Source organism: Crocodylus siamensis, chromosome 13, assembly GCF_052110815.1.
Source record: "Crocodylus siamensis isolate JL-2025a chromosome 13, ASM5211081v1, whole genome shotgun sequence".
Classification (NCBI taxonomy): domain Eukaryota; kingdom Metazoa; phylum Chordata; order Crocodylia; family Crocodylidae; genus Crocodylus; species Crocodylus siamensis.
Window position 1 is genome coordinate 21,183,232 of NC_143407.1, and position 13,334 is coordinate 21,196,565.

Genomic DNA, 13,334 nt, shown 5'->3' on the forward strand with positions numbered 1-13,334 from the left:
TAACTGGGTTTTCCTCTCCATGTGATGGTCTTCTGAACATCTGTCAAATCTACTTTTGAGGTCACGTATTCCTAAGGTCAAATTTGCAAAGGTGTTTCAGTGCCTAAGGGTGCAGGGCACCTGGTGGAGGGGTCACTAAAGCCTGGAGAGTTGCATGGTGCACTGAAACTAAAAACCTGATAGACCAGGGGAATAGTATGTGGGAGTGTATGGGTATGAGATCACTTGTTCTCTCTATGTTTCAAGTTTCCCATTGATACAGGCAGTTCTTGGACTTATGGCACAAATTTGTTTCTGAAAACCATGTCTTAAGTTGAAACGTTGGAACTCAGAACTGATTTTCCCATTGGAACAATGTTATAAATGGGGGATTGTTTCCTGAACCAAGGCCCAATATCTTATTTTCACCAAAAATAACCCAGAATTTTGTACTTGATCAATTAGAGATGAGTAATATAACTACATTAATATATTTTATTATGTAAATAGCTACCATACTGATTTGGAAGGACTTTTTTGAGGTGACTTTGCTGGACTTTTTGAAGAGCTCTTGGTTGGACCTTCTGAAGAAAGTGTCCAAGGAAGTTTGGACAGATGTTCTCCAGGGTAATGGGCAACATAGCGAACTTGTTTGCAGGTGTGGCACGGCATCAGGTCAAGCGTTGTAAAGTTGAAAGTGATGTCAGAAAGGTGAAATGGGGTGTCAATTTATAAATGTCGCAAGTGCCGTTCGTTGTAACTTGAAACATCTTAAGTCAAGGACTGCCTGTATAATCAAGGGGTCACAGAGGTATAGCACAGAGTTCCACCACCATGGAGAGATTTGTACTTGTGATATAGTTGTTTGCTAGTCTGACTCCATCAGTGAGCATTTTCAAATGTAGGGGCCACGTGTTTGGTCTGGGCAAGGCACAGGAGAGAAGAGAACGTTCACAGTTGGTCTCTGGCCAGTTAAATCAGTTTGTAATTATGGGTCTGTGCACCTGCACTCTTTTGGAATGGGAAGTGATGCCTTCTGTCCCACACTATCACGCACACTTTTCTCTGGGTTCCACGTCGGTAAGATCTCAAGGTTGGTCCAGAATCCCAGCCTTTGTGTGCAGCAGTGTAGCCTGTTCATGGCTCTTCTTACCTGTAGCCCTGTTCTGCCTCCATGAAGCAGGGGTGCTCACTAGCCCAGTCAAGGACCATTTGTGGCAATACCTTAACAGGCTTCTTCCCACCAGCTCCAGGCTCTCCTCCTTCTCCTGCAGCCTGCCCTAATCCAGGGAGAATTAGAACATACCTCTAAAGTAGGGATGGGCAAAATGTGGCCCGCAGGCTGGATGTGGCCCACCAGGCCATTCTATCCAGCCCACAGGGCCCCTAAAAAATTTAGAAAATTAATATTTATCTGCCCCTGGCTGCCTGTCATGTATCCCTCAATGGCAGCCCTCCGCCCAAAATAATTGTCCGCCCCTGCTCTAAAGGCAGGTTTCTTCTGTCTTTCAGAACCTCTTCCTCTTCAGGAGGAGACAGCAGCTTTGTAGACAAGATGAAAAAGACGGTAAGCTAGTTCCTTTCTCTACTCTAACATTATGAAATGGAGTGGGTTGTTCCCATCTAATGGGTGTGGAGGGAACAGAATCTCTCCTTCTCCCCCCGTGAGAATTGCCTTCAATGATTCCTGCCGACAGGGAGTCATGTGTGAGTGATTGGCCCTCTGTACCAAGTGGGAAGCAGGAAACTCTTTGCTGCAGAACTGGTTGGCTGGGTTTTAGGCTTGGGTCTGCCACTGACAAATATTTTCAGGGCCAGACATCTGGGAGGATGGACAAATTTAAATAAGAAGGAGGGAAAGGGTAGAGCAGTTTGTTGGTATTTTTTTCTTGCCAGGTGGAGGAATTTTTATTTTTTTTTACAAAGGAAAAGATAATTTAGAAGAGCATTAGGCAAGAAAGAGAAGTGCCAGATGAAATCAGAGTAGGAGGAAGATGTGGGAGACCTAAAACTTATTGAACATTATTTGTGGAAGAACCAATGTGTGCTGGGCGCTTTTCAAAGGCTTCCAAAATGTCCTTTGAAAAAAGCTTTCTCTCGCCTCCCCTTAAAGAAGTTGTTTTCCCAGCATGACAGATTCTCTATGAATGATATGTGTAACATCCTTCACTGAAACTCTGCAGTGACAATCATTAGCCTTCCAGTTCCCCATGCAGTAGGCTGGTCCTGTATTCCAGGTCCTGTACCAGAACCAGGAATACAATCCAGCTTTCCTGACACCCAGTCATTTCCCTTAACCAATCCATCCAATGTTAACCTTCCCTTAATACAGTGTCAACATTGTATTAAGGGAATGCCCAGATTAACATTTTGTATGTAATTATATTTCACTTTCTTTTCAGGGGCGAAACATAGTGGTATTCTATGGGTCCCAGACTGGGACAGCAGAGGAGTTTGCCAACCGCCTTTCCAAAGATGCCCATCGTTATGGTATGAGGGGCCTGGCAGCTGATCCAGAGGAATATGACTTGGTAAATCAGATGAGACCTCACTGTATGCAGCACCTAGAACAGAGTAGAATTATGTACAAGAGACAAACTCTTCCTTCTGTGCCAAAAGCATGTGATCAGTGTCAGTGGCCAGTGCTGGAATTAAGCTAGAGAGGGATAAGTTAGTTGACAAAAGAGAGGATGAATTGTTGGCAGTTTCTCATAGTACCATGTAACTGTGGACCTTGAAAGATACAGAACAGAGAAGAATGTGACAAAGAACCCATCTGTGCTAGTCAAATCCAGGGCCCGATTGGCTGGTGTGAGTAACCCTGTGGGCATGAACTTGTGGTGGATCCCTGCTTTAGAGGTCTGTTCCAATGGCTCAGTTATGAACTGAGCTAGGCTTATATTGGCTTTATAGCTCAGTGGTCAGAACTCTTTTCTTACTTTGAGCAGGAGATTGGAATAATTTTGAGGTTTCTTCTAACCCTGTTTATGAGGTTTAGGCTCCCTCCTCTCCCTCCACCCCAGCTGCCAGATCTCTTTTGCTGGGGATAAGGGGGAGACTTGGCCAATAGACTTGCCCCCTTTGGGCAGTTTGGAAAAATCAAAATGGCTGTCACTCCAGAAGTAAGCTGCATTTTAATGGTAGTAATACGTGGTTTGTAATATGTTTTAGGGTCGTTGCAGATAGAAAGTGCCAGGTATGTTCAAGGACTTTTATTTCTTTGGCTTTGTTTTCTAGTCTGATCTGAGCCGCCTCTCTGAGATTGACAATTCCTTGGCTGTGTTCTGCATGGCCACATATGGAGAGGGTGACCCCACAGACAATGCCCAAGACTTCTATGATTGGCTGCAGGAGGCTGATGTGGACTTGTCTGGTGTCAAGTATGCAGTAAGTAACTGCTTTACTGCTTGCGTCTTATTTATGCATGACCCCTCCTCCCACCCGCAGCCCTTACCACATAGTTACCCAAGACAGATTTGAACCAATAGGTCAGTGTGCAATCGGAATTTTTATGCCTGGCATTTATAGCTTGCAAGCCTGTGCCATGCACAAATCTTGGTAGTATGTGCTGCACATACATGGCAGCACACATGGCTCTGCGTGCTTTAAATAAGTATGTCAGGTCTCCTACCTGAATCTCTAAATTATGAAGCATAATTGGGTCCAATCTGCTGCAGACAGCCTGTCACTTGCATTTGAACGTGGAGGCTGTTACCTGAGTTACAAGTATCTGTTGTTGTTCATCAGGCTAATTAGACACTATTAGGTCAGATACTGTCCTGCAAATTAGATCTCTCCAAGAGATATATGTTCCTTCTCTATACTTAAATTTAATAATTGGATGAAATGGTGCCACCCCACCTAACTCCCCAGCTAATAATCCTTTGCCAGAGTTCCATTCTATGTTCTGTATGTTTAGCCCCTTTGGCTATATGACTCCTGTGCTGTCCCTTCCAAAGCAGATGCTGGATTAGAAGGGATACTAGTTCTTGATGCTGATGGGAGAGGCAGACCCAAGTACTGTGTTTGTCCCCAGAAAAGGCATAACACCAGGGAGATGAGCGCCAGCTGCACTTAAGCTATCCCACCAACTTTCTCAAACCATGGCTTATGGGAGGTGTTGATACTCCATGAACAGCACACCAGGCTGGGACTTAGACGTGGGTTCTCTTCCTCACCTTGCCATCGGTCCAGTGGGTGGCTGGGGGTAGCAACACTAGCTTTTTTTTTTTATATAAAACGCTTTGAGACCTACTGATAAAAAGTGCTATGTAAGAGTGGGCTAGTTGTATTAATGATAACAGGATTTAATGGTGGCAGGACTGGCTGCATGCATTATGGCTTGGGCTGCCCCCACCCCCCGCTTGGCTCAGACAGGGCTGAGGGATCTGTGGGGGGGCCAGATAAAATCCCTTGGCAGGCTGAATCTGTATTTTGCCCACTCTTGTCTCAAGGGCTGGCTACGGTAGTGGTTCTTTTGCATAATGGTTCTATTACCCACACACTTGGGCCTGGATTTTGGCCCTCAGCTCACCTCACACAATGGTAAATAGCCATCAGAAGGTAAGAGGTTTTGATTGTTGTGGACCTGGGTGGAGTTTGAACTAGCAAACTAAGAAAGGTTGGAAGTTCTTTGTGGCCAGGAGCTCCCTAGCCATCCGGGCCTTGGTAAGCAGAGATCCCTCCCCTCCTTCCTTTTTGAGCTCTTGAGACCTATTAATTTTATAATCTTTCTGTGGTGTTAGAGCTGTTGCATTAATTCATTAGCTGTACCTGAATAAACAAAGTGTCAATCTCTTCCAGGTGTTTGGACTTGGAAACAAGACTTACGAGCACTTCAACGCAATGGGGAAGTATGTGGACAAGAGACTGGAGCAGCTTGGAGCCCGGCGAATCTTTGAGCTGGGGTTGGGTGATGATGATGGGAAGTAAGTGGACAGAGGCAAATGAGTCATTTTTGGCCAGCTTGTAGTGAGTCTTGCACTCGTGGGAGGGGCAGACCACAGGTGCTTGCTTCAGTTATTGTGGGGACCTTGGTTTGCGTAACTCACTGATGTATGTGTCAAATGTACCTGGCCATAGTTAGTTGGGACCTGGCGTGTGTGCCTCTCAGATTCAGAAGGCAGGGCAGGGCAGGGCAGCACTGTCTCTTAGGTGTTACCATGCCCTGCTGTCTGTCCTGATATGTTAGTGTCCCTTATCCTCTGATTGACTTTACATGCACTGGTGTAATCGTGCCTGGGATTCTCTCAGGAGATGGGAGCCTGTACAAGCTCTGAGATTGCCTTGTCTAGTTGTACTCTGAAATTAAATATGTTAAATAAATTAATGGCAATGTGAAACCTCTGAACTGTTCAAGTTAGGCTTGCCTGCAGTCTTTCAACCTAGGCCTGGAGTTCTGTTAATGGGGTCAAAACTGGCTGGGGAACAGCAGAGTTAAAAGAACAGGTGTAGTATGTTCCCATCTATGCCACAGTGCTCTTATAACCCTTCCTGGGGTCCAGTATAAAGGACTAGGAAGGGTTAACTGAACTGCAATTGACCCCACATTTCCTGATGTCCCATGGTGCTAGGTGAGTCACTGAGGATAGTGTGAAAAATGAGCATCCTTGGATTAGCTGTGTCTGAATAAGAGTGTCATCCCAGCTCCCTGGTCACTTTTGTGAACAAGATGAGGGTGGAAGAAATTAGAATGGGTGGAAGAGTAATGTTTTATGGCGTTGCTGTGGAAACACTCCTCTCCTGCATCTCTCTGTGACAGGACAGTAAATCTCTTTCCATTTTCCCTGCACAGCCTAGAAGAAGATTTCATTACTTGGCGTGAGCAGTTCTGGCCAGCAGTTTGTGAGCACTTTGGCGTGGAAGCTACAGGAGATGAGTCCAGGTGAGCATGGCAGCCAAGGAGGGTATTAGCATGGTTTCTTGCAGCAGTCCCAAGTGAATAGTGGTCTTCTGCCATCTGGACCCTATTCAGGCCTGAGATGGTGTTTCAAAGAGCAACTCTATGCAAACCCACCTTACTGAAATTGAAAAATAGTGGGGAGATGCATCCTTTTAAGTGAGTGCATTCACTTAAATAAAATTTAGATTCAGTTCAAACAGGTCCCCATGTCCTACTCCCCAAGCTTAGAAATAAGCTTGACTCAAACTCAGAACTTGGTGGCTCTATTTCCATGGTTGATTTGTTCTGAGTTCTCTGCTTCATGGCACCCCACACTTAATAACTAGCTGTCTAGTGAAAACGAAAAAAACTGTGCTGACATTTTAGTTCTCTGGCCTCCCTCTCATCTGTCTCCCAGCTGCAATGCCATTCCTAATTGCATTATCGTTCTGATATAACAACACAACATCTGCCTTTGAGTGTCAAGTGCCAGCCTGTCACACTGCCTCACTGATTGCTATCCATGTATATTATCTGTCAGAAAGAATCTTAAAACATTTTGCTGCAGGCCCCCTTGTACACAATAGTCTTAAACCTTCCTGAAACCCACAGAAGGGAGAGTTGTGTGAGCAACTGTCTCTCTGTCTGGGCAAACTTCTGGGTCCAGTAGGTGTCCATCTTATGGCATCAGCAGAGAGATCTCATTCCTTAGAGGTTTTCAAGAAGTTGGTAGGCAGTTTGTCTGAGGAATGGGAAATCCTGCATCTGCAGGTGGCTGGTCTAGATGACCCTTGAAGTCCCCTCCAGCCTGTGAGTATGATTTAATCATGCAGGGAGCCTGAAGCTCAGTGTGATCAGGATGGGAGTGTCATTAAAGTTAAAACCATTAAAGTTACATTTGGATGCTTATCTTGCTGGGATCCTTTGACCCTAGCTGACTTCCTGCCCCTTGGGCAGGGGGCTGGACCTGATGATCTTACAAGGTCCCTTCCAGCCCTAATGTCTATGAAATCTATGAAAACCCATGCCTTGAACTCCATCCAAAGTAAAGCAACAAGGAGAGCAGGAGTTTCAGCGCAGGTTAGTGCGGAGGCAGATTGCCCAAGTCACATTACCTCAGTGGTTGTAGCTGGTGGATGAGCCCAGTGTATTAGTTTGTCCACATGGTGTGGGCAATCAGATCAAATTGGCTAAAAGCATGGCCTTTCCACAGCCAGTAGCTTTAGAACATGCTTGGATGAAGGAATAGAAGTAGATGTTATTTACTTAGATTTTTAAAAAGGCCTTTGACATAGTGTCACACCCAATTCTTATAAATAAACTGAGCAGTTGTAATGCAGATTATTACACAGTCCAGTGGGCGGAAAATTGGCTCATGGGTCACACCCAGAGAGTGGTAGTGGTTGGGTTGGTTTCTACCTGGGGAAATGTGGACAGTGGAGTCCCCCAAGGCTCTGTCCTGGGATCAGTGCTGTTCAATATCTTCATTAGTGACTTGGATGAGAGAGCAGAAAGCACCCCGTCCGAGTTTGCAGATGACACCAAACTATGGGTGAGGTAAACAAACTAGAGGGCAGGGAGCAAATCCAGGCTGATTTGGACAGCCTAGGGAAATGGGTGGAACAGAATAGGATGCAGTTTAACACAGATAAGTGTCATGTGTTGCACCTAGGGAGAAAGAATCATCAACACACCTATGGCCTGGGAGGTACCATACTGAGCAGCACAACAGTGGAGAGAGATCTCAGAGTTGTAGTCAACTCCAAAATGAACATGAGTCACCAATGTGATGAAGCAATAAGTAAAGCTAACCACACTCTTTCTTGCATAAGTGGGTGCATCACAGATAGGTCTAAGGAGGTGATACTTCCCCTGTATGTGACATTGGTCAGGCCACAGCTGGAGTACTGCATCCAGTTTTGGGTGCCATGCTTCAAGAAGGATGCAGATAACCTAGAAGGGGCTCAGAGGAGGGCTACCTGTCTGGTTAAAAGGCCTGTTGAGGGACCTGAATCTCTTCAGCCTCTGTAAGAGAAAGCTGAGAGGTGATCTTGTGGCTGTCTGCAAGCTCATTGGGGGGAACAGTAGATGCCCATCAGGGTAACTAGAAGCAATGGCCACAAACTGAAGGAGAACAAATTTAGATTGGACATGAGGAAAAAATTATTTACAGTGAGGGTTGTCAAAATATGGAATATGCTTCTAAGAAAGGTGCTGTCTCCTTCCTTGGAGGTATTTAAGAGGAGATTGGACAAACACCTGGCTGGGGTCATTTGAACCCAGCACTCTTTCCTGCCCAGGGTAGGGGGTCAGACTCAGTGATCTAATAGGTCCTTTCGGACCCTAAAATCTATGAAAGCTGTTAAACCTATGCTTCTGTCCAGGGTAAAGCTGCACAGCAGCTCCCTATCAACAGCAGCAGGACCCAAGGAAATGTACTTCTGTCTCCTTCTCCAGAGAGCTTTTTAGTAACCCAGTGAAATGCTTTGTTTCACTGGGGTTTTCTCAGAACCAGCTCATTCATAGATTGGAGTGTCAGGAACTCTGACACTACACAGTCCTCTCAGAGCTTGAGGAAAAGGATGTACCATGTGCAGTGCCGTTAGAGTACAAGGGGGATCCTGACAGCATCTGTCAGAAGCCTCTCAAAGAGGCAGTACATCAAAACCATAGTGTATTAGAGCCATTCCCTCCCTAAATGGCACCACTGTCCCTCACTCTAAGGTCCAGTAGCACACACTATGATTGCTGTCAGACACAACTAGAAGCATCTCTGCAGGGGAGTCAGGGACTATGTGTGTGGTCAGCTTTGTGGTGCTTTGGGAAGAGGAAGTGTATATGCCAGCCAGTGATGGTACCAGCTGCAACATATAGTGGAGGCCTTGAGTCTCCCAAGATTGTCAACTATTTTCTGTCAGTGCTAAATTAACTTGTATGTAAAGAAACAACTCATTGTTTCTGATGGAATGCTGTAAAGCTGGTGGGTTTTCTGGCTGCTGTCACATTAATGTCCAGATCAATTGGTCTCATCCTTTGACATACTCAAGGCCCCCTCCCCACCAGGAAAATGTCAGCTCTTAGTCTTCTCTTGGTTTTTGACTACAGAGAAATAGTAGAGCGATTCTTCTATTGCAGAGAACTCACAAAGACTAAAACAGGTCAGGATACTTTTAACACTAGATTCCTATTTGAAATCTTTGGGTTTAACTTGTCAGCCATGTTTGCATAGTTAACAGTGCTATCATTGTGTAGCATCCTGCAGCACTCCTGAAGGGATCTCAAGGCACCTCAGGTGCCACAGCACTCTGGTTGAGAATCACTGGTCTAGATTTTATATCTGGCAGTCTTTACCCTGATCCACATCTAGCGTGGTGGGGTGTGATTATGTCTCTGGTTACAAACAGTAACTCCAAAGCTGTCCCAGGGCTCTGTCTTTTGCAGTAGGAAGCTTAGGATTAGTTTCATAAATGAGTTTTTAAAGTAGATTGTAAGTACTGCCACATTTATTTTTGTTCTCTAAAGCCAAGATAATGGTTTCCTTCCTTCTGCTCTTCCATCTCCTGTGAAGTTCATAAACTGGAAACATTTGTCCTACTGCCCAAAGCAAATGAACTTTGCATTGATTAACTGCCTGGAGCAAAGTTCTGCAAAATATACTTGCTAATGAATCATAAAGAGTCCCAGGTTCATCAAAGTTCAGGACTTAGTAAACTGCATATTTTTTTTTTCCTTTGAAGCTTCCCTGGGTGGCTCTGACTGAAATCTCTTCTGAATAAGCTGGGAATCCTGCCAGCTTGCTGAGTGGCTTTTTTGAGTTGAGGCCTATGTTTCCTAAGCCATTAGACTGAGAATTTTGTCTCATGTCGTGGGTGGCCTAATCTGAACTAACGAGCTAAGTGCTAGAAAATGCACTGAGTCACTTCCTTCCCCAGTAGTGCCTTCCTTGCATGGAGGACAACAGTTTTAATGGGGAGAATTGGGTGGGTGGCTAGATCCAGTAAAACAGATGTTCTCTGGTGTCTGGTCCAAATCCTGTGATTCACACTTGCTTCCTTTCTCTTTGCCCCTCCAGCATTCGTCAGTATGAGTTGGTTGTCCACACAGATATGAACATGAACAAAGTCTACACTGGGGAGATGGGCCGGATCAAGAGCTACGAGAGCCAGAAACCGTGAGTACCAGACAGTTCCAGGCAGCTTTGGCAAAGAGCGGTCAGGATAGAAATGTCAAGGACTATGTTGTACAAAGGATTGTGCTAAACGCTGTGTGGAAACTCCTTCCTCCAGTACAGCCTTCTTAACCCCGCACCACTAGTGGAGACAAGGCTACAGACTACACACTTCATAGATTTCATAGACATTAGGGCTGGAAGGGACCTCGGGAGATCATCGAGTCCAGCCCCTGCCCAAAGGGCAGGAAGTCAGCTGGGGTCATAGGATCCCAGCAAGATAAGCATCCAATTTACTCTTGAAGGTGTTCAATGTAGGTGCTTGAACCACCTCCGCTGGCAGACTGTTCCAGACCTTGGGGGCTCGGACAGTAAAGAAATTCTTCCTTATGTCCAGCCTGAAACGGTCTTGCAGGAGTTTGTGACCGTTCGACCTTGTCATCCCTTGGGGCGCTCTGGTGAACAAACGGTCCCCCAGATCCTGGTGGTCACCCCTGATAAACTTATAGGTGGCCATCAGATCACCCCTGAGCCTACACTTTTCCAGGCTAAAGAGTCCCATGGCTCTCAGCCTGTCATCCTAAGATCTGTTTTCCTGACCTCTGATCATGCGCGTGGCTCTCCTCTGGGCTCTCTCAAGCTTCTCCACATCCTTTTTGAATTGTGGAGCCCAAAACTGGACGCAGTACTCCAGCTGCAGCCTCACCAAGGCCGAGTACAAAGGGAGAATGACGTCCCGGGATTTGCTTGAGAAGCATCTATGGATGCAAGCCAGCGTTTTGGTCGCTTTACTAGCCGCAGCATCGCATTGGAGGCTCATGTTCATCTTGTGGTCAATGATGACCCCCAAGTCTCTTTCTTCTGTAGTGCTATCCAACGTAGCACTGCCGAGCCTATAAGTATGCTGCAGGTTTTTCCTCCCAAGGTGGAGAACCTTGCATTTTTCGGTGTTAAACACCATCAGGTTCTCGTCCGCCCATTTGCTGAGCTTGTCCAGGTCAGCCTGGATCACCCCCAGTATCTTCTGGCGTGGATGCTTTGCCCCAAAGTTTGGTGTCATCAGCGAACTTGGCCAGTCCACTCCTGACTCCAGTGTCCACATCATTAATGAAGATGTTGAACAGGATGGGTCCCAGGACAGAGCCTTGAGGGACCTCTTGGGACAGAGGTAGTCTGAGGTAGACTACTTGGGACAGAGGTAGTCTGCCTTATGTGTACAGCAGGTAATACTGTGGAGCCCTGATCCCTGAATGGACGCTATGGCTGTTAGCCCAATAATAAGAAATAACAATATATTAATGAAAGGCTGGCTGGATATGCTCTGGTGGGTTTCTGCTTGCTCATTCAGGCTGTGCATTTGGGATTGCAGTGGGACCCTGCATTACCACATAAACACACTACTGTCAGTAGTACCCCTGTGCCAATGTGGGCTCTGTACCTTAAGTTCTGGATACAGGTCTTTTTGGCAGACACAGAGTAAGCCCTGTTAGTTGACTGTGTAACTGCAAAACACCATGGTTGATATTAAAAAATAAAATTACCATCCTGTGGTTGAGGCAGCTGGCTTTTCCTCTAAGATCTGGGACTTGTGTAGCTTCAGTAGTTTATTCAAGGGCCAACTTGAGCTTCAGAGAAAGATTGCTATGAAGGTGAAGAAATTTTTGGTTTATGCAGAACTTGGAGTAGCTTTATTTGGGATGGGCATCATTGCCCTCATGCTTTCTCAATTGGGAAAAGAAGGATCCAAAGAAGGGATAATAGTCCTTAAGGTTAGGATGATCTTGTAGCATCAACACTGCAGTTGGAACGTGGCTTGAGGTATTTTGGGTTTATTTCACCTTTCCTGAATGGTGAATACATTGGGTTTACAGCAAAGCCCAACAGAAAGGCTCAGTTGGAAACAGATATCTGAAGACAGCTGTTGGCAGATATAGTGGGATGCTTCTGAAGGGCAAAGGGATGAAATACTCCCTTCAGTCCTTAATAAAAGTAATAAGGTTCAGCTGTAGCAAGGTAAACTTAGGATCAGTGTCAGGAATAACTGTAAGACTAGGCTGCCAATGGGCACCCTGATTGGCTAGTCATAGTCAGCATGACTGGATGCTCATTCCTTGGGGTGAAATCAGTCCTGGCAAACTGTAGAATGGGGGGAGGAGGGGAGTGTGGAGAGTGGCTGCTTCGCCTGATCCTGTGATCTGGGCAGATCAGTCAACCTCTCTGCCATGGTTACATATATATAAATGAGCCTAACAGCAATTCTGTTGTGCCTGGGCGGCATTGGGAGGATCAGTACATTCCATCCACAGTGTGAGGTGGGCAGACACTGGTAATGGGGGCTATATAGTTACCTCAGATTGGGACTGAGGGTGTAAGGGGGAAGCTGCCTAATTGTTGTTCTTCTCAGATGCCCTTCTGGGAGTAGTTGCTGAAAGGAAGTCCCAGGATGATGGCCATAAGGGATTCAGTGGTCTGTGGGCTTTCTCTGCAAGCAGGTGTCCACTCAGGAACGCAGGATGCAGTGCCGCTCCTGCTCGGGAAGCATTGTAGCAAATGCTTTTGGATAAGCCAAGTGCATGTTGCAACATCTCTTCATGCCTACTCCCACAGGATGTTGAGAGCATCACTAATTTGCAGAGAGATAGTGATCAGCAACCACTGATACGTGAGCAGAGAGACTGAAACTCACTCAAGGTGAAAAGTCAGGGCCCGTGTTTTCTGAGGCATCCCTCCATGTTAACCTTCAGCAGGCTGGCCTCTCGGGCTGTGTTCCAGCAGAGGAGTCACCTGATGCAGGCGGAGGGGGTGCAGGTTCTTTCTGAGAGGGCACCCTGCCAGGACTTATCCTCAGTGGTATTGATAATTTGTGCTGGCTTGTGTGCTGCTCTGGTCTCAGTAATACCAGCTTGCCTTCTGTGAAAGTCCAGAGGAATTGAAATCTAGCACACTTGGAGTCTTCTTTGTAACCAGTGCACATCTGAGAGGGAAAGCCTGGGATTTGCGAGATCAGGGCTGCATTCTCATTGGCTGGATGGCCTCGGCAGAAACTGTCCCCACTCCCCCTCTATGCCTGTTTCTTCATTTGGAACAGTCCTCCTTCCTTCTCCTTCCAGGGAGTTATGGCTAAGTTAGTTAACACATGAGATCAGATGTTCTGGAGATGTGTGCTATGAAAATACCTGTAACTGGATGGGAGAGGTTGCTTAGTTTTGTGCTGTGAGTGAGGACTAACTGCTGTGTTTTATTTTGAATGAATTGTACTGTCAAAGTTGTATTCCCTCAGGAAATGACTGAAGCTTTCAGGAATCA

The 13,334-nt window shown here is 46.1% G+C and overlaps 1 protein-coding gene across 2 annotated transcripts in view; it reads left to right on the forward strand.

Annotated features, from left to right (window-relative positions):
* The window catches only part of POR (cytochrome p450 oxidoreductase), a 63,883-nt gene that overhangs the window by 36,470 nt on the left and 14,079 nt on the right, over positions 1 to 13,334 (forward strand). For both annotated transcript variants that reach the window (XM_090026485.1, XM_090026484.1), the window contains exons 3-8: positions 1,492 to 1,546; positions 2,382 to 2,510; positions 3,217 to 3,366; positions 4,783 to 4,907; positions 5,774 to 5,863; positions 9,933 to 10,031. In XM_090026485.1, coding sequence (XP_089882611.1) covers positions 1,492 to 1,546; positions 2,382 to 2,510; positions 3,217 to 3,366; positions 4,783 to 4,907; positions 5,774 to 5,863; positions 9,933 to 10,031 — 648 coding nt within the window. The remainder of the gene's footprint in view (positions 1 to 1,491; positions 1,547 to 2,381; positions 2,511 to 3,216; positions 3,367 to 4,782; positions 4,908 to 5,773; positions 5,864 to 9,932; positions 10,032 to 13,334) is intronic.